The 27,122-nt window shown below is 40.2% G+C and overlaps 1 protein-coding gene across 1 annotated transcript in view; it reads right to left on the bottom strand.

Moving 5' to 3' along the window:
* LGI2 (leucine rich repeat LGI family member 2) overlaps positions 1-26,712 on the bottom strand; it is a 44,998-nt gene extending 18,286 nt beyond the window's left edge. Inside the window, exons 1-6 of the mRNA XM_020992412.2 lie at positions 25,900-26,712; positions 23,639-23,710; positions 20,133-20,204; positions 13,633-13,704; positions 5,295-5,366; positions 4,406-4,575 (exon numbers count right to left, since the gene is read on the bottom strand). Coding sequence (XP_020848071.1) covers positions 4,406-4,575; positions 5,295-5,366; positions 13,633-13,704; positions 20,133-20,204; positions 23,639-23,710; positions 25,900-26,102 — 661 coding nt within the window. The 5' untranslated portion in view covers positions 26,103-26,712. The remainder of the gene's footprint in view (positions 1-4,405; positions 4,576-5,294; positions 5,367-13,632; positions 13,705-20,132; positions 20,205-23,638; positions 23,711-25,899) is intronic.
* Between the last annotated feature and the right edge of the window lie 410 nt (positions 26,713-27,122).

Raw genomic sequence — 27,122 nt, 5'->3', positions numbered from 1 at the left:
TGGACAATACCTTCTTCTTTTGTACCCTTCACACTCCTAGCACTAGGACCACAGGACATACTCAATAAATCAGATTTCAGTCTTTTTGTGACACCATTTGGGGTTTTCTTGGTAGAGATACTGTGTGGTTTGCTGTTTCCTTCTTTTTACAGATGAGGAAACTGAGGCAAACTGGGTTAAGTGACTTGCCCCGGGGTCACACAGCTAGTAAGTGTCTGAGGCCAGATTTGAACTCAGTAAGATAACTCTTCCAGACTCCAAGCCCAGTGCTCCATGCACTATGGTGCCACCTAGTAGCCCTCTCAGTAAATACTTGTTGGCTTAATGAGTGTTGACTCATTATTGCATAGGATTTCTCAGTAAAACTTGGACATCTTAGAAAAAAGCCAGTGGAGGCTCCTGTCATCACTTTAGTGGGTCAAAAGCTAGTGCTGTCAGTAGGCCCCAGCTGAATGAATTGATGCTGGCAGGGAAGAGATGGCTGAAGCAGAAAGGATATTGCTTCAATCCATGATAGACAAGAGATGACTGTGATGGTCTAGGCACAGGAGGTGGGAAGAAACAAAAAAGGGACCAGAGCAATGGTAGAGTAAGTTGTCCATCAACAGAAAGGAAGACAACACTATTAAATGTGGAATTCAGATAATTAGGCTTTGCTACAGCTACCCAGCAGTGAGTAAAACCAGGCTTCCTCAACCTGGGTTGGTTTTGCTTTCACTGACAGGCTCATGGAAACAGAAGAACAAGGCTTTGCCACTTTTCTTGTAAATATTAAGATGACAAATGAACAAGAGGGAGGAAGGGGGAGTTGGTGGCAGTTACATGTTCACTGTTCTAAGGGTGCGCAGAAGGATACAAAGAATGCAGCTGTGTTCTTTTAATTACAACAGAGATGACTTTCAACTTTCTTTACTGGGTTTCCTGTTTTATAAGTATAACCCAAATCTGCCAAGAGTGCCGAACAAGTCCTATCTCACTCATAACTCATGACTCTTCCTGGTTTACATTAGTCTCCTAACTGCACTCTTAATTCTCAGATACATTAATGTTCCATTAAATACGTGGGTCTTTTAAATTGTCAAGTTTTGTAATTTAGCAGTAGTTTTAGTCTTTAAAGAGTCATGAAATGAGAAGTTATAACTGCAAAAAGAGGAAGATAATTCAAAAAACAAATTCTAGAAACTCTATCCTTTACTGGTCCCATTAAGCTCTCCTGTTGCTGAATCCTTTTTGTAAAAGTGTTTGCATAAACTTTATATATACTGAATATCTGGCGTAACAAAATTAGTTAATGGCTGGAACCATGAGTCTAATTCTTAATAGGAGACATTTAGACAAAAGGGAAGGATGAAAGGAAAAGGTGTGTGGGGGATTGAAGGCATTTACATAAAATCTCTCATTTACCATTAAATAGCAGTTAGCAGAAGCATACTCATCCTGAAACCCTCTCAAAGACTGCATATATTGGCATGACATCAACGCATAAGTGATACAGTATTAATAGGACTCTCTGGAGTCAGAGCTGCCACTTCTGTTCTTGTTGGATCAAGTTCATGATGTCAGTGGGGCTGTTACAATTTAAATCTGACTCCCACTGGAATCAACAGAATTTCATGTGACTATTTATAGCACACTTACTAAATAAATTATACATGATATAGATCCTATTGGGAGAGAAACTGCACATTAATGCATCGCTTCTGTTTGCATTTTCATTAGCCCCTGAAACAAGGGAGATAACGGGGCAATTAGGATGCAAAATTCACTCCAGCGAAAGAATCTGGTGGCTTCACCTTACACAGGTAATACAAGAAGATAGCTAAAATTAGCCTGAAGCTGGGGGCTGGGAGGTAGGGGAAATGGAGCTGTGATCTCAATATGCATGGGTGAAACTTCACAGCAGTGACTAGTGGTGTTAATAGCTTCTGTCAAATTGCTATAGGACAGTAGAAACAACAGCCCACCTCTCTTCCATAGGGGCAAACAGAGATTGCATGCTTAAATGCTCCGTTTTTGAAAGTGTGATTTGGGAGGAAAATTACATACTACAAAAGAGACTCCTTTCCAAATACTTAGCATAGGCTCTAGCTTTGGGCTTTCTATTTTTCTTGGTATTGTTCCTCAAGATAGCTTCTCCTCGAGCCTTTGTTAAAGCAACAGAGGGAGCAAAGTAGGGTCTGAGCAAAGAAGAGGAAGCCAATAACTCATAATTTCCTGACCTAGTTTTTACAATGCAGTGTTTCTATGGTCTAGGCAGGTCATAATTTTTCTGTGCCAATTTCATTGCAAGGGAAGAAAGCAATGACTAGGTAGGTGGTTGGTTCCTGTTACAGGAGGGGGGAAAAAACAAAGCCGAGGATTGCTATTTTTTCCCTTTATCAGGAAGTTTTATGACAACATGCTCCCCAAACCAGTCAAGTGCTGACTAATTCATGTTAACTAATGAAAAGCCACTAACTATGCATGGTTTAAAATCCATTATCAGGCCTCAGTTACCCCATGCATTCCAAGTTTACAGCAGTTTTCAGGTGCTGACCACTTTGGATCACTCCCATGCCACTTCAATGATAATAGCTATCATTTATATAGCTCCTACTATGTGTCAGGCACTATGCTAAGTGCTATATAAATATTATCTCATTTGATTCTCAAAAAAGCCCTGAAAGGGAGGTGCTATTATGAGGAAAATGAGATAAACAGAAGTTAAGTGAGTTGCCCAAGGTGACATAGCTAGTAAGTGTCTGAAGGCAGATTTGAATTCAGATCCTGCACTTTTTTAGGTGATGCTTCATGGGATTCTACTTCAGGAATTTCCCCTAACATAGAGTCTTTTCAGGTACCCAGATCTCCCCTTTGCCCCAGGGAGTCAGGAAGACATCATCCTGCCAGACCATTAGAACCCTAACGTTCTAAAGTTGACAAGTTGTTCATATTCCAGGACACATTGAGAGAAAAAGAAGTGAACAGGGAAGAAGGATGGGGTGCACCAGGCCAAGTTAATTACTTAGAGCATATCTCTCTACTGAAGAGTAGAGATGGGGAAAGGAGAGAGGATGAAAAAGTGGAGATCAGACCAAAGGTCCAGTGGGGGGTGGGGTGGGAATATTTGGCATAAATATCAATTGTTGATGGGTTTCTCATAGATAATAAATTGTCTCTCTAGTAGTTTCAAAGGATTAAAACACATTAACATTTAATCTCAAAGGATCTAGGCACACAAAGAAGTCCTTGTCCAGACATGAATGACAAGATGGGGACAGAATTTCAGGGTCTTCCTGAAATTCCAGGTTTTCCATTAGACCAAGACATTGCTTGCATGGCCACCTATTTACAAAGGTCAAATTCTAAAAAAAAAATCATTTTCACCTCGTGGTTGGTTTGTTTTTTTCATTCAATGGACCCTGAAATAACAAATGCCAGAATATGGTACAGTGGAAAAAGCTTTGATTGGGTATGAATCCAGAAAATGGGTCCGAGTACTGGCTCTGTCACTTACTATGTGAATCTGGGCAAATCACCCTCCCTTTTCTGAGCCTCCATCTCCTCCTGTGCATAATTCCCAGATGATCCCCAGGGAAGTCTCCAACATTCTGTTGTAGGTTTTTGGCTCTGACTACCTAGTTTCACTTTTTTTCCCCTTGAATTTGCATTCCTCATTCTCGTTGCTTCTCCTTTAGCATGCCCTGGGGCTTTGGAGATATCAACTATCAATCTGAATGCTTATTTTTATATATTTGGTAAGCAACTTTCATAGCACTCCTTTATTGATTCACTTTATCTTTAAAGCTTGCCTTAAAAGTGGCAAAAACTCAGATCTTTTCATCTTGAAGACATATAACTGATATTTTGTTGTGTTATTCCATGCAGTTAATATTTTAATTTTGTTATCTGACAACCTTCAAAAAAAACATAAACTGGAACCTTGAGGTTATTCTCAGGATATTACTTTTGGGGAAAAAAATCAAATTGTCTTTAAAAAAAAATTTCCCCCTGGATGTACAAACATTCATTGTTGATCCACTTTCTATTTTAACACTAATTGCAATTTACCTAACCATACCCTTTCACAAAGAGCTGCCTGATTGATTTATTGAGTTAAAGGGCTGACTAATGAAATAGGAATCATAGGGAAGATCATGATTAGACCTAATGGAATTTTAATTCCCTGGCTGTTTTAATATTCTTTCAGAATAAAAATTCACCTCCAGTTCTTTTTCTTTACCCTATTGTGTTAACTTCATCTAGAACTGTGAATTCTTCCTAAATAATTTTAATAGAAGGTCTCCCCTTTGAAGCTTCTGTTCCACTCCCCATAGACATTCTAGCAGAGAATAAAAAAAGAAATGGTTCTAAATATGAATCTTCAATCATTTATGGTGTGGTTAAAAAGATACATTCTGAATACCTGTAGTGGTGCATTCATAATCAAAACTGGCCACATCATTTAACTTCTTTTCCTGATATTCTGGTGGACCAATACACAGGACATCAGAAACAGTGGAATTTGTCATCTTTAACCACAAATACAACCACTTGGCTTTGCAGTCACACTCAAACTTATTGCCCCTTAAATCTCTAAAAAAACACACAGAAATAGACATGTTTGAAATGGTTGGTAGTAATGCAAAACAGTAGCACTGTTAGTACCCTAATATATTTAATTCCCCAAGACATTGGATCTGGTTTTTGAAATTTCCCAATTATTGCAACCTACTTCTTTTCACTTGTCACAACAATTTTATTTAAAGGTCTTCTGGGTTCAGGATTTTAGTTTTATGGTAAAGAGAGAGCACTTGTTGCTGGCTGAAAAACTCAATCAGGATGATGTATCACCCTCTCTTCAAACACTATTGAAATCGTCACTGTTCCATGCAAAACAAGTTTGGTATAAGCATCCTATTGATACGGGTTCTCACCCACTCAAACAGGACATAACAGGAAAATATTTCACAAGCACAACTGAAACATTGGGTTGTCTATACCAAGCCAGGCCAAAAACAAAAACTGACAAACACCATAAAATATGTAATAGCCAATAGCCATGGGGGTGGGGAGTTAGAGCAGAAGGGCCCACCTTCAGAGTCTAACTTAATAAAAAATGCATTTGAAAACTACAAAAGCTAACACAAGGTACACTGTACACACACCATACATACGAATAACACAATCTACCCTACTTTTATCACAGATTTCAGCGAGAATGCAAACAAAAGAGGAGAGGGGAAAACATTTAAAGTGCACAATTAACTGGACCATAATGGCAAGCCAATATAAATGTGGTTTGCATTACTTACAGTTCAATCAGCGAATCTAAATCACTGAAGACATCCCTTGGAAGTGTTTTTATGTGGTTATTGGCCAAAGAACTGGAAGGAGAAAGTTACATTTCAATATGGTTATTAACTTTATTCCTCTTCATTCTAAAATCACTTAAATAAAGCTAATGATGTAAAATAAAGACCTATTGCCTTCAACTCAGAAATATTCAACTTTGTCAGTGGATGCTGGGGTTAGGAAATTAGTTAGTTACACACAGAAAAAGCACGACTAGTCAGACTGTATTTTAGAGTCTGGATTCTTAAGACAATAATTAACAATTATATGATAATATACGATTGAAATCTTTAAGCAATATTAGACATCTGCCTCTTTAATTCAAGAATGATGTATAAAGTATTTCATCTGTAAAAAAAAAACCTCATCTATAAAATGACAGACTGGAGTATATAACCTCTAAGGTCTTTTCCAACACTAATATTCTATGATTATATGACATCACTCCATCCTTCAAGGAATTATACATGGTCCATCCATAATCATTTTAATACTTGAGAATAGATACAAGAAAGGACTTTAAGAAAGGACTCAGTAAGGTACCTGGTTGCAAAGTCATTTTTATGTCTTGGTTTCTAAGGTTTGCATGTGTAAAGAAACTAAATCTTAGTAGACACCCAATGACCTGGGCTCTTCAGAGAACAGCCTGTTGTAAGCAATTATTTTCTCATTAACCAAAAGTTGATTTTTAGTATGGGAAACAGGAGGAATCCAGGAAGTTGTACAGTGCTTTTACTAACCCCAAGCTTCTCTCTGAAACAAAAATTTATCTTTTTAACACCAAAAAGTGAATCCTCCAGTAAGGCTATAGGACTACAAATAATCTTTGAAGAATCAAAACTGGGCGTGACACAAAGGACAATGGAAAGACAAGTGGACTATAACATATAACCAACAATGGTTTGCATAGAAGAAGAGATATCATCCAAAAGTCATCCAGTCATTCTATGACTGGAAAAGGAAATGGGTCAGTCTTGTAGTGAGAGTGAGGTACATCAAATGAACAGCCTGAGGACTGCACTGATACCTGTGTGAAGGCATTCCAGTTCCCCATTCACCCAGAATACTTGGTGGACCCTTTTCCAAGGATTTATGGGAAGGCATGGAAAAAAATCAATCAATGTGAAGGTATAGGTTAGATCCCACATTGGTGGGATCATGGAACCTGTGAAAAATTGAAGTAGCCAAGATTAAATGGATATCCTTTCTTTTTCAACTCATTGTTTTAAAAAAAATCTTTCTAGACACCTCCCCTCATTACTTTGCTAAGGTGAGGGGGAGAGTCCATGGATGTGGAACATTGCATATGTTGTCAGATTTTTTTTTTTATGTATTGATCATTTTGCTGATTTTTTTTTCTTCTTCCTCATCTTGTTCTTTTCTTTCTTTTTAATTTGTTATATGGCATAGCTCTCTGGAATGGGGGGAAGTTTTTATATTGCCTAAATTTCTCCTTATATTACTGCATCCTTGTAAGGATATAAGATAAAATTTAGGCACCATAAAAAGGTTATCAATAAAAGTTTATTTTTTAAAAAATCTTTCTAAACTATGCTAATGTATTCACTGCAGGTCAGGCTATAAATTGATCCAAACTTTTGGGAGGTGGGAAATGAAATTATGAAAAAAGTTACTAAATGGTTCGTATTTGATAAACCCTCTACTGGGGTTGCACCTCCAAGGAGGTCACTGACAGCATGAAAAGACCCATTTGTATGAAAATATTCATAGCAGCACTATTTGTTAATATCAAAAAAGCAATAAAGAAATCATGAGTGTAAATATTAGTGGCTAATTGAACCAAGTATAGGCTCTATGAATATAATGGGATAATTCTAGGCCATGGGGAACAAGAAATATGTAAAAGTCAACGAAATGTGATAACCCTTGGATGAAGTGAGTAAAGAAAGCAAAACCAAATGCAGAATACATACAATGATAACAATGTAAATGAAGATGCGACCAACAGCCACAAAACTCAAGTTGAACCACGGATGATGCTGGCACCAAATTATTAAAGCTGAAGCAGGCATCCTTCTTTTCTGCTACACATAAATTACAAAAGTGGAAATCCACATATGCTGTTGATTAAAATCATTCTTTTTGGGTGGTTTCCACTTAATACTTTTCAAAGAATGTACTTTGCCTGGGGTAGGGGTTCACAGGTTTGCTAGGATATAGCTACTGTATCAACACCCAAAGTATCAAAATTTTAAAATAAGAACAAATTGAAATTTATTACTTCACTTTCCAACCTGAGTAAATAATCTATAACAGCCACAGCTGGTTTTTTCCTCATGATTCAGGATCTCTAAGCAACTCAGTATCATTCTGAACACAAAAGACTGCTGTATAGGTAGAAAGTAGAAAGTTTATTGAGACTATGATAAACACAAGAAAAAGAGAAGAACAGGAAGGGTACCTGGACTGGGAACCTAAAAACAAGTTATTGGTGTTCCTATCTTCTCTTCTCTTCCTGTTCCTTCTTCCCCATTAGAATATAAGCTACTTGGGGACAGGGACTGTCTTATTTCATCTTCACCCCTCAACTCATCTAACTCTACCTGTCCTTTAGAACCAGCTAAAGTCCCACTTCTTCCATGAAGCTCTAATCTAGCCTTCATTGAGCTCTCTCTTCCTTGAATTCCTCTATAGCACATACAGTCTAAACCACACCATTTAGTTGTCAATTACAGACTGCCTTGCAGTTTTGTTTTGGGTTTTTTTGCTCTTTCATGTGTATTAACCTTGCCCCTTAACTAGGAAGCAAATTTTTTTAAGGATGAGGACCGTGTCTAATTGTACTTCTTTATCTTTCACTGTGTCTAGCAAAGTGATGAGCATGTGCTCAATAAATACATGTTGGTTCACAGATTGTTGAACCACGTATCCCCAGTTGCAAACTATTCCCTGGGGAAGTTAGGTGCCCTTGGAAGCTATGTTTTCTATGCTGGAAACTACACTTAGTAATGGAAGAATTTAGTGCATCCTTTGTGAAGTACCTAACCAACCCCCAGTTAAACACTGGAAAATTATAGAAGCATGGCCCCAAAGGACAACAAGCTTCTCTCTGTTTCTCTCTCTCTCTCTCTCTCTCTCTCTCTCTCTCTCTCTCTCTCTCTCTCTCTCTCTCTCTCTCTCTCTCTCCCTCCCTCCTCCCTCCCTCTCTCTCTCTCTCTCTCTCTCTCTCTCACACACACACACACAGACACACACACGAATGCACGTATGCATGCACACATGCACATATGCATGCACACTTTCTCTACAGGTTCATTCCACTTCTGTCTAAACACCAGAACTTGTACTTTAAGGCCAGATAAGTGAGTCAATAGGTAACTGGGTCAGCTAGACTTTTCAGTCTGGCCCAAACACCCAAAAGATGCTTTTTAAACACCTAAATCCCTTATATGGACAATTTTCCCAGGGTGGTAATTGCTCTCTTTCTCTTGAAAGTAAAAGTACTCAGGGCTTGGGAAATTCAGCTGACTGAAGGTAGGGCTAAGCTGGGTTCCAGTTGAGGTTTCATAGTCCTACGATAGTAAGAACATTCTGAGGAGCTAAGGTCAAACCAAAACAGCAACTACCCCACATATCTGGTAATATAACCTGCCCACCAAAATCCTATTGCCAAAATTATCTAGATTGTCTACCTCGATCAAATCCAAAGCTAGAGGAGACCTCAGAAATCACTTAATTCACATTAAAGGTTAGAAAGGAAAAACAATTTGTCCAGTAAGTCATTGACTCTCCATTTCAATTGAAAACCATGTCATTTATTTTATTTCTGAAATGAAATAACCATTTAAGATTCTGTGTCCTTCAGGATTATTAAGCTTAGGAGAAAGCAAATGCCCTCAATGAGAGTCACAGAGTGGCAATGTCCCTTCCATACTTTAAAACACGATTTGTGTTTCTCTGTGTACACTACAAGTTTGAGGTCAAAGTATGTGGATGCTGTTGAGGTTCACTAAGGTGTAATATGGAACTGACTGGTACTGAACAAACTCCAGACAATGAGCACTGTTGGTCAGAGGAGCAGAGTCAATTAAGACATCTGGGAATCTCCTCAGCATTAAAGAGTTCAAAGGGACTTTAGAAGTTACTTAGTACAACTCCTGCCTAGAGTAAAAACCAGGCTTCCATGAGGTTGGGATATCTGTGTGTGCGTTTCTGTGTGTGTGTGTGTGTGTGTGTGTGTGTGTGTGTGTGTATGTATAGATAGACATGGAAAACACATGACCACAAGGAAACAGGACTAAGAAGATAAAGATATCAGGATGTGGAAGCAAATGAGGGTTCATTTGGTTCTTACTTTGCCAAATTTAATATACACTTAAAAATTATAATTTTTTGCAGGTTATGGCTTTCATCTCATTTTTAAACTCTGCTTATTGATTTGAACATTTTATACCTTGATAGTCACTAAATTTAGAATGCAAAAGTTATCCAAAAAAAGAAATGTAACTTTTTAAAAAAACCACATGTACCCAAAGTTACTTATCCAAATGAGTGTTAGTACTTTCAAAATAGTCACTTAGGGTGGCTTTATGCTTATTCTTATTTTGAAGAAGCTAGGGAGTATATTGGACAAAGAGCTAGACTTGGAGGCAGGAAGGCCCAAGTTCAAATATAACCTTAGACATTTACTGGTTGTGTAACCTTGGGTAAGTCACCTAACCTCTTACCTTCGAAGCACCTACCTCGAAGAATTGTTGTCTCAAATGAAATAATATGCATGCAGTGCTTTGAAATCCCAAAGAACTATATAAATGGTAGCTATTATTATTATTCATGATGTAGTAGAATGAGCTTATGATTTGGAGTCAGGAGACCTGGGTCTAATCAGTTTTAACATTTAAGGTCCCTTCACACCTATGGGCATCTGTGTCCTCATCCACAAAATGGGAACAATACCCACACTTCCTACATCTTGGCTGTTGTGAGTAAAGCACTTTATAAACTTCATACCACTATAGAAATGTGAATTATTGCTATTATTGTTATTATTAATTTTAACCTTACTGCCATTGAACAAAACATTTTAAAAATTCTTCATTAAGAAATACCCTCAAGCCTATAGTATATTCTACTGAGTATCATCATGGGACAGTGCAGGGGAGGGCAGGGGAGGGTATCACAATATTTAACCCTTGAGGATGGATTTGATTCTCAGCAATAGCCAGAAGTCATTTGGAACCAAATTTTATGAATGGGAGGGTGCAAATCAAACTTGTATATAGCCATTTGGGGTTAGACAAAATGTAATTATAACATTAGAAATAAAGTCATGAGGCATTGGATTTGTTGTTGTTTGCATGCTTCATAAATGACCTTTGAAGGCTACTCCAAAAGAGGAACCAGAAAACTTCTTTCTGCAATGACAACATTACCAGAATAAATGTATAACCTCCAAGGGCACTACTTAGAATGATGATACCTATCTGAAATCACAACTCCATTTGTTTTATTTTTAGTCCCATCACTTTATATACATCTCGTATATACATATGTAGAGCAACAAAGGTGTGGGCTACAGCTCATCCCTTTTAGTGCCCCTTGTACCTGTTACAGTGTCTTACACATTCCCTTACATTTTCTATTGTACTGTGTGTCTGGTGACAAGTGTGATCATTTGTATATGGACTTGCCCAGGGCCAGGGCCACGTTAGTGACTGGAGCCTCCCAACCTTTTCTATCCCAAGGTTTGTCTACAAATTTCTGCATTTTCTGTTCCCCCCACACCAGAGCAAAGAGAGGTTCCATCTGCACTGCTGAAAATCTGTGCATAAATGGCAGCTGGAATTGGAATTCTTTGAGTGAGTTGTTCTTGACTATGATAAAAACAAGGAAAAGAGAAGAACAGGAAGGGTACCTGGACTGAAAATCTAAAAACAAGTTATTGGTGTTCCTATCTTCTCTTCTCTTCCTATTCCTTCACCATTAGAATATAAGCTACTTGGGGACAAGGATTGTCTTATTTCATCTTCACCCCTCAGCTCATCTAACTCTACCTGTCCTTCAGACCCAGCTAAAGTCCCATTTCTTCCAGGAAGCTCTAATCTAGCCTTCCCTGAGCTCTCTCTTCCCTGAATTCCTCTATAGCACATACACCATTTAGTTGTCAATTACAGACTGCCTTGCAGGTTTGTTTGTTTTTGTTTTTGTTTTTTGCTCTTTCATGTGTGTTAACCTTGCCCCTTAACTAGGAAGTAAATTCTTTAAGGATGTATTTCTTTATCTTTCACTGTGTCTAGCAAAGTGATGAGCATGTGCTCAATAAATACATGTTGGTTCACAGATTGTTGAACCAGGTATCTCCAGTTGCAAACGATTCCCTGAGGAAGTTAGTTGCCCCTGGAAGCTATGTTTTCTATGCTGGAAACTACACTTAGTAATGAAAGAATTTACTGCATCCTTTGTGAAATACCTAACCAACCCCCAGTTAAACACTGGAAAATTATAGGAGCATGAACCCCAAAGAGACAATAAACTTTTCTTGGTTTCATACACACACACACACACACACACACACACACACACACACACACGAATGCATGTATGCATGCACACTTTCTCTACAGGCTCAATTCACTTCTGTTTAAACACCAAGGCCACATTAGTGAGTAAATAGGTAAATGGGTCAACCAGGCTTTTCAGTCTGGCCCAAATCAGCCAGACAAATAGCCATAACCTTCATTAATGATCTATATATAGCCAGGGCAAAAACAAAAACAAAAACAACCCCTCTTTTTTCATTAGTAAAATGAGAAAATGGGATTAGATGATCTCTAAGACCCCTTCTAGCACAACCATTCCATGATCTATAGTTATCTAGCCTCCACTTGAAGACTACCTTCTTCCTCATTTAAGGACACCAGGACTGTCTGTTCGTAACTGCTGTTTGCCAGCTATTCAGAATTGTTTGCTTATCAAAACCTGTTCTTGCCAACAAAACTGCTTTGGCTGAGCATGCTTAATTCAGATTGCAATTTCATGGAGGAGATCCAAACTTCTTTATGGAATAAGGAAGGCAATAGGATATAGGAACTTGACACAGGAGTTGACTTTGAAAAGATTCAGGGCCCTGGAAGAAGGAAGGTCATCTGGGAAAAATAATGTCAACCCAACTGAGACCTCCAGAGGAGTTTCTAGGTTCAATTCCTGTGTTCATAAAGATGTTTTTCCTAACTTTGAGTTCACTCTCTCAACCTCTCTCATTCCCTCAGTATTCTTTTACCCTAGGCAGACCTCTAAAATTGCTTATCTAAAAGTACTCGACAATGAGGACAATCTATTCATTCTAATGGACCTAGCTGGAACCAATTTCTATTAAGATAGCTATATATTTTTAAAGAGTATTTTCTCCACAACATCTCCCCCTTTAAATTTTCTTTTCATTACATACAGTTGGTTATTGTTGGGCAATGTTACCCTCTTTAAATACCACAGGATGCTTTTTTTATATGGACTTGCCCTGGTTTCTAACTAACCAAAGACAATGGGATATTTTTGCATTTTCAGAAATGCATGATTATTTAGAGTTTTTGTGAATTTCTAACAAAAAAGAGGTGTTTTGCCTCATTCTGAAGTATCAAGTCAAATCAATCTGCAAATTTTTTTAGAGAAAAAGGTCAGTAAAGGAGCTATAACTCAAGTCACAGATTAATTCCACATTAAAAAAATTTTTTTGCACTCAAATTAAAGAAATCATTAAAATGTACCATGGTATAAGAGAAAGGAGTTCAGGGTGGAGAGTTATAAAAGACCTACTCATTCTTTGATGTTGGAGAAGTCATAACTTTGGGGGCCTTTGTTTTCTCATGAAGGGAATGGGCTGGATCATCTTTAAGATTGCTTTCAGTGGTAAAAATTCTACTAATTTGGCTAAATTAAAAATTATTCATTGAACTGGTTCAGGGTTCTATTTCCACTGAAAAGGGCAACCTTCCAGTTCTTACCCCCTTCACTTAGAAATAGGCTACCTCCCTCCCCAAAGTTTACTTTGACTTTGCAAGAATGTTGGTGCACAAAAGTGATCAATCACAATGAAAAAAAAAAAGAACAGGCACAACAGTGGTAAAAACTGGAGATCAGAGAATGGTGGAAAAGGGAGAATGATACAAATTAGCAGGCGTGTCATAAACGATTGAGGAATGCCTCTGACTGAGTGAAAACTGGATTCTTTGAGGGAGTACTGCCACACAGTAATAACTGACCAAGTGAACAAAGAAATGCCCAGCAAGATGCATCTCGCTCAGCACATCAATGGTCCCCAACACAGTTTAAAGGACTTACAGGTGAGTCAGGTCACGGAGCCCACGGAATGCATTTCTTGAAATGGTTTCAATTTTGTTTCCTTCAATGAATCTACAAAGAAAAGCAAGCATCGTTAGCTACATTCTGTCATCTTAACACTTTAAAAATTATTTTTCATGGTGGTCCCTGACCAATCTCAGAAAGCACAACTGAATAAAAAACATCTTTGAAGAATGCCAATTTATGTACCAGGAATTCTCAATGCAGGGTAGGAGATTATGAGTATAAGTTAATGTGATTTTGTGTGTGTCTGTGTATGTGTGTGTGTGTGTGTGTGTGTGTGTGTGTGTACACTCCTTTTAATAGTGGCATTAAAGCACTGAGAGCTAGAGACAATGTAAATAAGAATGCTTTGAAAATAACAATGCTCCTTATATACGTGAGAATCGTTATAACAATATTAGAACATTTCTAGGTACCCTCCCTGCGCCCTGCCTCCCACCCCCACCCCCATTCCCCTGCAAAATCCACTTATGTTCCAATATCTCTGACTGTTAAGACAATTCAGTGATTGCATACAGGTTCTCAGTCCTAGTCCAGAGCCTCATCTTTTCATACCTAGACTATTATAATTGCCTCCTAATTGGTTCTCCAGCTTCAGTCTCTTCCTTATCCAATCCATGCATACTGCAGCACCTGACTCATCTTCTTAATGCATTATAGCTCCATCATTTCTCTACTTAAAACCTTCAGTGGATTGCTGAATAAAGTCTAAACTCCTGGCTAGCATTCAATGCCCTTTGCCTCAAGCTTTAACTAGGTCCTCCCACCCTCTCTCATACTACTTTCCTTCACATAGTTTTTATTCTTGCTAAATTACGACTACTTACCATTGTCCACTATTCTCATCATGTTCTGTTCTAGCAAACCTCTTAATTTGTTCACACTGCCCCATCCCATACCTAGAATAAAGTCATTCCTCCTCTCCCCTCTCTCCCCTTCATCTTCATTTATTGAAGTCCCTTCCTTCCTTTAAAGCCCAAATGAGATATCAACTCCTCCATGAAGACTTCCATAACCACCCCCTAGGTGAACATGATCTGTCCCTCCTCAAATTTTTCACAGCACTTGGTCTGGCCATCTCCTTTACACTTATTTCATTCTCTCTTGTATCACAGTTACTGTGCCCTCGTTCTTCTCATCTGAAGGTAAACTCTCTGAGAGCAGGGATTGTCTTAGATCTATATTTGTGTCTGCAGCACCAGAGATTTAGTAGATGCCCTGCACGTACTAGACAGTGAATGTGTTTATTGAACTGAATGGCTCTATGGGCATTTCTATGGAAATGCATCCCCTGTTCAAGCATTTATTCCAGAAGAGTGGTAGAAAATGGCTTGCTTTTGACAAAAAGGAGATATCACTTAATATTTGGAATAAATTATTCCCTAAAAATTTGTATGTAAATTAAAAACTTGCATGTTGTACAACCTTATTTTGTGCCTAACTCCCATTATTTAACCAAGAGATGTGTGTTCTTCTAGGAAATATTTTGGAAGTAGTTGTGTCTAGGAAGTAAAAGAGATTGAGGAAGGGAATGAAACCATGGTCATTCACTCAACAAATATTTATTGAACATCTTTTTATAATTGACTAATCAATTAAAAACCATTCATTAAGCACTTACTAATGCACACATGGGTGACTGGAAGGCTGATAAAACAGTACTCGATAGTAATAAGGGAGTCTGGAAGAGGAATGGGGTTAGAGGGAAAAGACAGTAAGCTCTGTTTTGGACATATTGAGTTTGAGATGTCTACATGGCATCTAGTTTGAAATGTCAGTCTGGCAGCTGATAACGAAGGACTGGAGCTCAGAAGAAAGATTAGGGCTAGATATATAGATTAGCATAGAGATTATAATTGAACCCATGGAAGCTGACAAAAAAAAAAGCAAGTGAGAGAATATACAGAGAAAACAGAAGATAGTCAGGTCAGAGACTAGTCAGGTCAGAGACTTGGGAGAACCCATTCCCTGCTCACAAAGAACTTATAATCTAGTAGGAAGTCCCACTTGTTATAAATGACACTATCCCTGCACACAAGATGCTTATGATCTAGTAGGAAGTCCCACTTGTTATAAATGACACTATCCCTGCCCACAAGAAACTTATGATCTAGTAGGAAGTCCCACTTGTTAGAGAATATGCCATCCCTGCCCACAAGATGCTTATGATCTAGTAGGAAGTCCCACTTGTTACAAATGACACTATCCCTGCCCACAAGAAACTTATGATCTAGTAGGAAGTCCCACTTGTTAGAGAATATGCCATCCCTGCCCACAAGATGCTTATGATCTAGTAGGAAGTCCCACTTGTTATAAATGACACTATCCCTGCACACAAGAAACTTATGATCTAGTAGGAAGTCCCACTTGTTACAAATGACACTATCCCTACACCAAGAAATTTATGATCTAGTAGGAAGTCCCACTTGTTACAAATGACACTATCCCTGCCCACAAGAAACTTATGATCTAGTAGGAAGTCCCACTTGTTAGAGAATATGCATCCCTGCCCACAAGATGCTTATGATCTAGTAGGAAGTCCCACTTGTTATAAATGACACTATCCCTGCACACAAGAAACTTATGATCTAGTAGGAAGTCCCACTTGTTACAAATGACACTATCCCTACACACAAGAAATTTATGATCTAGTAGGAAGTCCCACTTGTTACAAATGACACTATCCCTGCCCACAAGAAACTTATGATCTAGTAGGAAGTCCCACTTGTTAGAGAATATGCCATCCCTGCCCACAAGATGCTTATGATCCAGTAGGAAGTCCCACTTGGTATGGAACTCACTGTCCACAAAGAGATTATGATCTAATAGGAAGTCCCCTTTGGTATATAAGACACTATTCCTGCCCACAAGGAGTTTATGATCTTATAGGAGGTATCCTTTGGTCCATGTCACTTATCCAGCTTGCTAAGCAGAACAACAGCTACGTCAGTGGCTAAAGAAGGAAGCAAGCTATTGCTAACACAGTAACATAAGAACTTGATTCTTCTCTTCTTGTTGCACAAAAACTCAATATGCAGAATTTTTCCTATATGGAATATGATTCAGGGAACAAATTCTGTATCCAAGCCTCCTGTAGTCATACCAGTAACTCAGAAATCCCTTAAGGCAGATTTTCTCAAGTTCCACAGTTGAGAAGCAGGATGATATAGTGGAAGAAAAATTACTGAATTTGGAGCCAAAAGATCTGGCTAGTAAAAGGCTATGTAATCATAGGCAAGTCACTTCTCTCTGTGTTTCAGTTTCCTCTTCTCTTAAAGAACATAATAATATCTATCCTACCTAGCTCATGGGTGCCAGTAGCATCAAGTAAAATAATGTTCATAAAGTGCTTCATAAACTATGAAGCATATAGCTGTCACCTACTCTTGTTACAAGAAGCTCATTTCCCAATTTACCAACTGTATAGTAAGAAAAATCCACAGAGGGAGTAGGTGTTCACTGAGGAGCAGTAGTAACAGCTGTGTACAACTCAAATCATAAAATCTGATTCCTCTTCTGAACATAAACAACACACATACAGAATTTTAATTTGGTTCTATCTGTGGCTCTGAATTTACCCAGTGTTAACAGCAATATAACATGACTATTCGGCCTAAATGATGCAATTGCTTAGAAACTTGGTTAAAGACAAAGCATCTAGAGTATTGGGTGTGGTTCTAACCACCACCTTTAAAGAAGGGCATTGAACTGCAGGAGTGCCTCCAGGAGAGGGTCACCAGAATGCTCAAAGGGCTGGACATGCCTGTTCTGAAGGGGGAAGAGAAAGCTGGGAAGAGTTGTAGGGGAAATTGAGAGCTGCCAGCAAGTATCTGAGGGGCTGGTTAGTACAAAAGGGGATAGGCTTGTTCTACTAGAATTAGGATCAATGGCATATTTTAACCCACTCTGAAGGGAAAACTGTCTCCCAATTAGAGCTGTCCAAAAGTGAAACAGGCTGCCGCATGAGGAATCTGGTTTCACTGGAGCTTTTCCTGCCAAACCTGGATGACCATTTGTCAAGTGGAGTGCAGAAAGGATTCCTTAGCTGCAACAGATGTGCTCTGAGGTACCTTTCAACTCTGTGGTCCAGGGGGCTACCTTTTCATTGCTTGACCCAATCACTAGTACATGTACTCCTGAGCAAGTAGACCATATGAAGTTGCTCTCAAAGCCTAAAACCACCAGAAAAAGAAATAAAGGAGGAGACAAACATCTTCATACACCTATGCAAAAAAGTGATTTAGCCTAGAAATGTTTGGCTCCCTTATTAAACTTTTGACTCTATGGAACAAAGGTGCTATGAGGCTTATGAAGGTTATTATGGCTTCCTTCTCTACCTTACAGGACTGTTCAGGAAAAAGTGCTATATAAATATAAATTACCATTATTATTGGTTACCATTATCATTAATTTTTGGATGGGAAAGGATATGGATCTGGGATTTCATAAGTTTGAGAGTCCCCTTAACCAAGACAGGTCAGTGACTCATCTTTGAATGTACCAGAGGCAGATTTTGAATCCAAGGCTTTGTGAACTCTGAGGCCAGACCTCTCTATTATGCCACACAGTGTCTCCATTAACATTATTATGTTGTCCATGGAGCTGCTGAGGAACACATGGGATTTGTGTTCTAACACTGAAATTTTAGTCCATGGCACTTACTTGCCATATTACTTTGTCTTGAACAAGACTACTGTCTTGGGAAAAGTACTGAATGCAAAAGAATGTTACCATGCTACCCCACTAGTATGTTCACTATTTACATAGAGAGCTTGGCTTGTAAAATCAGAGATTTGTGATGTCAAAAATTTCAACAATAATAATAATACTGGAAAATTTTACAACAATCTGCAGTATGGGCTATTTGAAATTCTGCAAGGTTCTAGTTTCTTATTCTAATTCTGTCTCCAAAGTGCCCCTTGTATGATGTGAAATGAATAGTTTTGCATGCACACACACATACACACTCACACTCACACTCACTGACTTTCACAGACTCTGATGAAGCTTCGAATTCATGTTACATCACATCTCTGATGCTGAAAATAGAATGAGGGAAATTATTTCTTGCAGAGTCATTCCTTCCAGAGGGACTTATCTTGTACCCAGCATGTGTTTCGAATTTTAAAATATACCTGTTGATTTCAGATAAGAAAATAGGCAAGGCTTTCAAAATCCCTTTGAATGCTAAATAGGGAAAACCAATCCTGATAACCGGATTAATGTTATTAAAATGTTTAAAAGACTACAGGATGAAAGGACTTGAGGGGAAAAGACATGAAAGTGGAAAGAAGAAACAGGAATTTGGTGGAAAAGTAGAAATCAGACAAGAGGATATAAATCTGAAAAGGTAGAAGAAAATTAGCAGAGCCAGAAAAGCAGAGCACAGGAGAAACAGTAAACAGGATGACAAGGGATAATCAAAACAAGGACTGTGAAGTTTTCCACAAAGATGGGGCTAATGGACTCTGGAAGAGGCAGCCTTGCACATCTTTTGTCTCTATGTCTAGCTGATATCAGCAAATCATTGAGTAGTTACAGAGAGTTAAAAATAGCCCACCTAGGAAGTTTCATTTGTGCTTACTGCATACTTACCTCCAAACTAAATGCCAGTACTGGGTAAGGATCCCCTCTTCTCTGCTCACTTCTTGCCTTCCTTCTTTGTTCTCTCCTTCACTCACTACTCCTTCAAGGCCCAGCAAAGGTGCCATGTCCTCCATGAAACCCTCCCTGATCTCCACCCCTCCCCCACCCAGCCAACTTTTAAAAAAAAGGGTTCTGCCTCTTCACCTATTCTTGGAGTATTTACCTTAGGGTAAGGAATTTTAACCTGGGCTCTATTGAGACACCTCCCCCCACATACCACTCCCTCCCTCAAGAGGACTGTGGGTAGATTTCATGGAGTTTGTGAACTTGGAAGGGAAAAAATTATACCTTCATTTTCACTAAAAATTTCACTGAAATTTAGAGTTTCCTTCAATTATTTAAAAACATCATTCTGAGCAGGGGTCATTTAGGCTACACCAGACTGCCAAAAAGGGGTCCATGACATGCCCCCAAAAAAGCATATTTATAAAAGAACATTTTACCAGAGTCTACCCTTTCCCCCCCTATCACATTCTACTTTGTATTAGAGAGTTTTATCTTAATCACATACCTCTCTTAAGACCATAAGCTCCTTGAGGGCAAGAATTATGTCATTTTTCATCCTTGAATCAGCACAGAGCATTTTGTCACATCATATAGGTCCTTAATAAATATTTGTTGCATTGAATTAAATTGAATTAAAATAGTAACTACAGCCCTCATGTTATTTGAAAAGACAAGTAGGAGCTAATAAAGCATTGAAATGAGAAGGTAAAGTTTTTTTCATCTTCCCCATTCCTATGTTACCCAGAAGACAATTCCCCTAAAGGACAGACCCCAGCAACCCTCCAGGGTATCTTGAATTTTCCAAACAACAAATTGGAACTTACAGGTACTCTAGGTGAAAGAGGCCAGCAAAGGCGTCATCTCGTATGACTGTGAAAGAGTTAGAATTCAGCAAGCTGAAAGGAAAACCAAAGACAGTCCTAGTGACAACACAGTTATGTCCTTTCTGCTTACTACTGGACCAATCAGTTGAATTCTTGTGTCACCTCATACTTGGTAGCAAGAGATACTATTTTCCTGGGAACAGCAGGATAATCCCAACACTCAAAAATCAATGATTGAAAATAATCCCTTGGATTCTTTTATTGGCCTTTCTTCTAGTAATGCTAATCATAGAATGTCTTTACCCTGTAGTTGTTCACTGAATACTATCTGATGTTCCTCAACATTATTTAAAATCACCATTGAACCATATTCAACTAAACTGTAGGGGAAAGAGATCTGGATGAGGAATGAAGTGACATGGGCACTAATTCCCATTGCACTACTTACTATGTGACTTCAGCGAATATATCTCTCTAGGTCTCAGTTTTCTCATATACAAATTCAGGATAATATAACTCCTGCCCACTTCGCTAGGTCATTATGTAGATCAAAGGACATGCACAGAATCAGGGACTTTAGAGCTGGGAGTTTAAAGATCATCTACTCTAAGCTAATGGATGTACAAGGGTACAAAACAATAAAGTACTTAAAAATGTAGGTGGAGAAATGCATAGAGTTCTGGGGCTGGAGTCAGGAAGATTCATCTCCCTGAGTTCAAATCCAGCCTCAGACACTTACTAGTAGTGTGACCCTGGGCAAGTCAATTAACCCTTTTTACCTCAGTTTCCTCATCTGTAAAATTAACAGAAGAAGGAAACGGAAAACCACTCCAGTTCCTTTCCTAAGAAAACCCCAAATAGGGTGAATTTAGTTCTCAGTGTAACTATTTTGGATACAACCTGAAAATATGGTAATTATCCTTATTAAAGAAAAGCTTTTTTAAAAATTCTACACAAAATTGAAGTTGTAATTAATTTTTTAAATTGCAGATTTAATTATTTCTATACATAAAGTCTATATTCTCTCCAGGAAGATATATCTTTTCTTTTACATTTCAAGATGAAAATCAGTATGTATTCATTCTTTTCCTAGTTTCCTTTAATACTTCACAGAGTTTTAGTTTCCTTCAAGACCCACAACAGTAACCTAAAGAGAATATGGTATAGTATAAAGAACGCACATTTAGGGTCCCTTAACTCTACATTAACTGTATAACCTTGGGTAAAGCACTTACCATCTCTGTCACTCAAGTTATTAGTTATGTGACTTAAAAAAAAACACTTAATCTCTCTGGGCCTCAGTCTCCCTCATCTGCAAAATAGGGATAGTAGATAATGCTTACCCTACCTCCCACACAGGGATCAAATGACATATGGATATAAATAATAATGTCTGATATTTATAAAGTGTTTTACATACATTGATCCTTATGGTCCTCAGGACAATCCTTCTCACATTGGAAATACTATCCACTCCAGCAACTTCTCTCTCTGATCAGCCAGATCCCCTCAGAACCCCCATTTTAAGAAGATGATCAGTCCAAACACACCTTCATTCCTCTCTAGGACAAACTGCTGACTTACCTCCTAAGGACTTTCTCCACCATGCCACAAACCTCATGTAAGCTCACTGCATTCTGGAATGGCTTCTCATTGGAAGTACCCTGAACCCCTAAGACTTCTTCCTCTGGTTGCCTTCTTCCTCCCAGAATCTACATTTTAAAGAGAATGCCTAGGCCAACCAGGTCTTCATTCCTCTCCTAGGCACTCAGACTCCCTGGACTTTCTCTCCAATTTCCCCCCCACTCCTCGCACCAGGTACCTTCATCTCTGTCCCTCCCCCATCCTTTTCAGCTTCTTTTATGTGTTGGCTTTCCTTATTAGAAAGTAAGCTCCTTGAAGTCAGTGACTGTCTTTCCTTCTGTTCATATTTGTGTTCCCTTCACTTAGCATAGTGCCTGCCTGGAACCAGGTAAAAGTTCAATAAATGCTTGTTAATTTGGTGTGCTGACTTATTAAGTGCTTACTATGTGATAAGCTAAGTCCATTTAGCCGCATCTCCTTCATTTTAAAGATGAGAAAACTGAGGTCCAGAAAGGGTAAGTGATTTTCCTCAGGTCACACAGGTAAAAAAAATGGGATTTGAACTCAGGCCTTCAGCTGGCCCTCAGACTTCAAAGCCAATGCACTTTCCACTGTAAACTCCCTACTTAAGTTCCTCTCAAGTTAAGTAATAGCTGACATTCATACAGCTTTGTATATAAGACCTCCTCTGAGCCTCACATGTTCATATTGGACATGTTATTATTCATATTTTTCACAGGGAAACTGGACTAATATGTTCAGTGGTGAGATCCAGGTCATTTAGTCAGTGGCAGAGTCAGGATTTAAATATGTATCTTCTGACTCCAAATTTATCGTTCCCCACACTGCTGCTTTGCAAACTGTGAAGCATTTTACAAATGTGTATATATACCTAGATAAGGTATGACAACTAGTGACTACCAAATTAAGAATTCATGACCAAAGAAAATGAAAAAAAATCAGAATGCAACATTAAATCACTAACTTATACTCATCCATGATTAATGCCTTTGTTCCATTTCTTAAGATCTGGCCATTTTAATATCAAATAGAGTACGTAAAATACTTTGTAAAATGTTAAGTTATCTATAAAGATAAGACATTTTCATTAGAATTATCAAGAGTAAGATGCCAGGGTTCATTATTTTAGTTTTCTTTCCTTCTCAATTTTTAAGCTACTGGCCACAACAAACGTGTGTACCAGAGATTACATTTGTATTTAATGTACTCTTGAAAGTTATTCTAGTTGCTTTAAAAAGTTTTCAGCACCAAACAACACAAAGTGCGTACCAGAGCACAGTACTGGGTATAATGTGTAGTCCCTAGATAAGCATTGACCAGGCCCATAAACAATTTTACACTAGTTATGGGTATATAACAACGTAAGTGAGCCCAAGAGGATGGGAGGGGCATGAGAAAACAAGGCAGGAGATTTACAGCGGGGCCTCCAGGAATCCTTCAATAAGGCTATTCCCCCAGACTGGATATAACTCCACCATTTACAGAAGGCTCTCAGAGATGGCCTTTCAGCCCACTCCAACACAGAGATCTAAAATATAAAGTTAGAGAGTAAGGAAACCATACTTGTAGGTCACACTAAAGCCTCCTTTTGACTTTCCCTTCTCAATGTGCACATTACTGCTTGAGGCATTTGGGGGCAGATTAAGGAAGAAAACATTGGAGTAAAGATCTATAACGAAGGGGGGAGGGACAAAAAAACAGTTCTAAACAAATTCATGTGGCCCCAAGGAAGGAAGGAATGAAAGGGATCATAGAGAACATGCTGTACACAGACTCTACTTGTCAACTTAAGCCGGTTTGATTCATGGGTGCTGAACACCAGAGGAGAGAGGGAGAGGGCAACACAGGGGCAGGGATTGAAGAGGGAACAATAAATGTATTTGGGACATTTTCATACTTACAGCAATTGCAAGGAAGGCAGATGAGAAAACATTCGGTCCTTGATTTCAGAAAATGTTCCATTTACCAGGCTTCTAAAAGGAGGAAGAAAAAGGCCAACAAACCCCAAGAACAAATTCTAGCATTCCCCAAAAACATGCTGGGCAGTACAGGCAGTTTGTTCCACCATCACCACCACCACTCCCAGCTACTACCACCTCTGCCTCATTTCCTTCTGATGTGCAGTGAGGACATTCTTGACATTCCCTTAGAGAGGGTGGGCTACACAGAAGTGGCCTATGTCTCCTCAGATGCAGCAGGAAAACAGAAAAGCAAGCAAAGAGGTGGTGAATTTGATTAAAGCTTAGAAAACCAAATCTTGCTTGATTCAAGCCAACTTCCCAATCTTCTAGGGCTGAGGTGAAATGATCTAGATAATTGCTTCAATCTTGCCCTTGAATTTCTTTGTATAGCTACAAACTTTCAGTGGGGGACCGATGATTTCTATAGTGCAGGAAAATATGGCATCTGAACTCCCTCTATTTAAGACCAATTCCTAAGAGAGGCAGAGAAGTGAAGTGGACAGGCCCATGTTTACACAGCAGGACTGTGTGTCCGGAATTTAACTCAGGTTTTTCAGACTCCCAGTCAGGTATGCTATTTTGGCAGGATCCCTTTCATATATTAGACAAGAGATAGAGACTGAACCCATGTTAACACTGGGTACAGGGATCTCCTGAGTAAGGACACTTTTATTACCAAGGCATCTCTGCAAATTATAGTCTTAGAAAGTTTCCTAGGACAGTGAGAGGTTAAATGACTTGCCCAGGGTCACACAGCCAGTATGTTGGAGGTATGACTTCAATCCAGGTCTTCCTGGCTCCTAGGCCAGTTCAACATCCTGCCTCTCCATTCAATCTTAATGTTAGTAAATAGCAAAACTCCAGAGTTGCAGCAAGTACTGCTTCTCGGGGAAAAGATTTGAAGAATGCTGAAAGTACAGTTAATTAAATGAAGAAACATGGTCAAACTAAGCCATGAAAGCTTGGAAAGGGCAAAGGTCACCTGAACTGGAGTGTGCTGTGGGTGGCAAAACTGTTAGGTAAAATAGCCCATGTTAAGTCCGGAGACCATTTTGATCACCTGGTGACCTTGACTTAGTCCCTTATTTACCCTACCGCATCCTTCCTCACCTGCAGTTCGGAGAAGCTGTTAAGAACCTGACAATATGAAGAACCCAAAGTGATAGAGTCAGGGGTCACAGTCAGCTTTAAAGAAGTTGGTCAAGATTGCCCATCACAACAGGCCTGTGCTCTCACTGGCCCAACACCGGTCAGAGGAAGAAACACCTTAGCTGACATATTATCCAAACTTGAAAAACCTTAGTGCTCAGTTTCATGCTGGGGACCTCTTCCATGAGCAAGGGAAGGTATGCTGTGCATTGATAGTCCGGCATCCCTAGATGCCTCTATCTCTCTGATTCAGCCCCTATCCAAGGTTCACTGGCCCTTTGTCAAGTAAGCTTTTTGAGCAGGAAATTATCCTCAGTCCTGAGGGGATACTTGTTCATAACCACTGGGCACCGGTACCTATGGGACTTGAGATCATTGTATTCAAGAGACTGAACGCAACCCTGCCAAGGAGGTGGAGAAAAGCCACCAAGTTTCTCTAGCCCAGGAAAGGCAGTCAACTTCAAGAGCTGGTTTGAAGAAATGGACAAACCCTGGTAAAGGCGGCAAGTCAGCACTCCACCTGGACACTTGGCCACTTACTACTCCACGTTCCCCAGCCCCTTCAGGTGTACCCCACCCCGACGTGAAAGAATATACTTCAGGGCACTCTGAGGGCTTTCTAACCAACCTTTGGCAACTGAAGGATGTAATCACCTTTAGGCTTCCACACAAGCATTAAGAGCTACTCACCACACCCCCACACACCCACACCCACACACCCACCCACCTACCCACACACACACACACACACACACACACACCCCTTACCCGGGGGGCCTTCCCACCCCCAGCGTCCTTCTTCTTCCTCCCTCCTTCCACACGCCCTCTCCCCAGCCAATCTCCAGCGTACCCCCCGATCCACGACCCACTGCCCCCACAGAAAGTAAAGGAAGAAACAAAGGCAATAGGGGTGGGGAGAGGAGAAAAGGAGGAAGAAAGAGGGGAGAGGTTGGGGGTCTGGTCCCGAGGCACCTTCGCGCAGGAGGCAAGTCCCCGAGGAGGGAGTCGGGGTGACGAGAGGGAGGAGGGAGTTAAGAGGAGGTTCCACTCACAAGGAGCTGATGTCACCCGGGACGATCCTTGGCACCCAGGAGGAGCCGACGCAGATGATGGAGTCCTTGGTGCAGCTGCAAGTGGCCGGGCAGCGGACCAGCCGCCTCACCTGGGCGCGCTGCAGCAGACACGCGGCGGCCAGCAGCAGCAGCAGCAGCGACCCGCCGCTGCTGCCCCCGCAGCAGCCCCTCAGCACAACCATAGCCCGGCCGAGGGCCCCTGCGCCCGGGCGCTGCCGCCGCTCAGGAGGCTGCGGACGCTGCAGCCGCGCCCGCTCACACTGTGTCTGCTGCTGCTGCCGCCGCCTTTGCTTTTCGAGGGACTGAAGCGGCGGGTGTGGGAGCCGGAGCCGCAGCCGAGCAGCATGCTGGCCCCCGACCCCCCACCCCGACGCTGGCTCTTTCTCCCAGCTAAGCTCCGGCGATAGCCAGGACTCTGGATGCAACTGGGAGGGAGGCGGCTGCCGCTGCTGCTGCTGCTACTGCTGCTGCTGCCGCCGCTGGGGATGTTGCTGCTGCCGCTGCTGGGGCTGCTGCTGATCTTGCTTGCTGAACTGACTCCTTCCTGACATCAGCACTTTGGCTGCAGCCTGTTTCTGGCCAATGAATAATGTATTAAGGGCTCCTTTCTAAAAGTGGGGGTGGGGTGAAGGTGTTTTGCTTTTTTTTTTTTAATCCTCTAAGAGTGAGAGTTCAGAGTTAGCTTCATCCCCTGGCCTCTTCTCTCCAACTCCCTCCATCTTCACCATCTCATACCCCAGCCAGTCCCTCCAACCTACTTCTTCCTGGAGTTCCAGGAGGTGGGAAGAGAAGAGTGGCTGACCTTGGGAAGGAAGAACTGTGTACCTTTTGGGGAATGGAAAGAGGGTAGTAGTCCCTTCCTTACCTTCCCATTGCCACTCAGACCTGGCTCAGGATTTAGAGCTGAAAGGGACCTCAAAGTCTTCTAGTCCAACCCCCTCGTAAGTCGGGCTTCCCCCCTTCCCCCACCATCAGCCAAAGGAAGCTGGGAGATACCTGTTACAATTCAGGGGATGGTAAAATTTTAGAATTGAAAGGGACTTAAGGGGTCATCATTGTCTAATGACATATTAAGTTGCTCTAGAAGCTTAAATAATTATCCAGCCCAGATCTTTCACTTAACAAATAAAGAAGCTGAGGGCCCGAAAATTGAAGTGACTAGTTCTCTAAAGTCACAGGGACAGTAAGTGACAGGCCTTCCC

The sequence above is a fragment of the Phascolarctos cinereus genome, unplaced genomic scaffold, assembly GCF_003287225.1.
Source record: "Phascolarctos cinereus isolate Bilbo 61053 unplaced genomic scaffold, phaCin_HiC Scaffold_9;HRSCAF=440, whole genome shotgun sequence".
Lineage (NCBI taxonomy): Eukaryota > Metazoa > Chordata > Mammalia > Diprotodontia > Phascolarctidae > Phascolarctos > Phascolarctos cinereus.
This window is presented reverse-complemented; position numbering and strand designations above follow the sequence as displayed.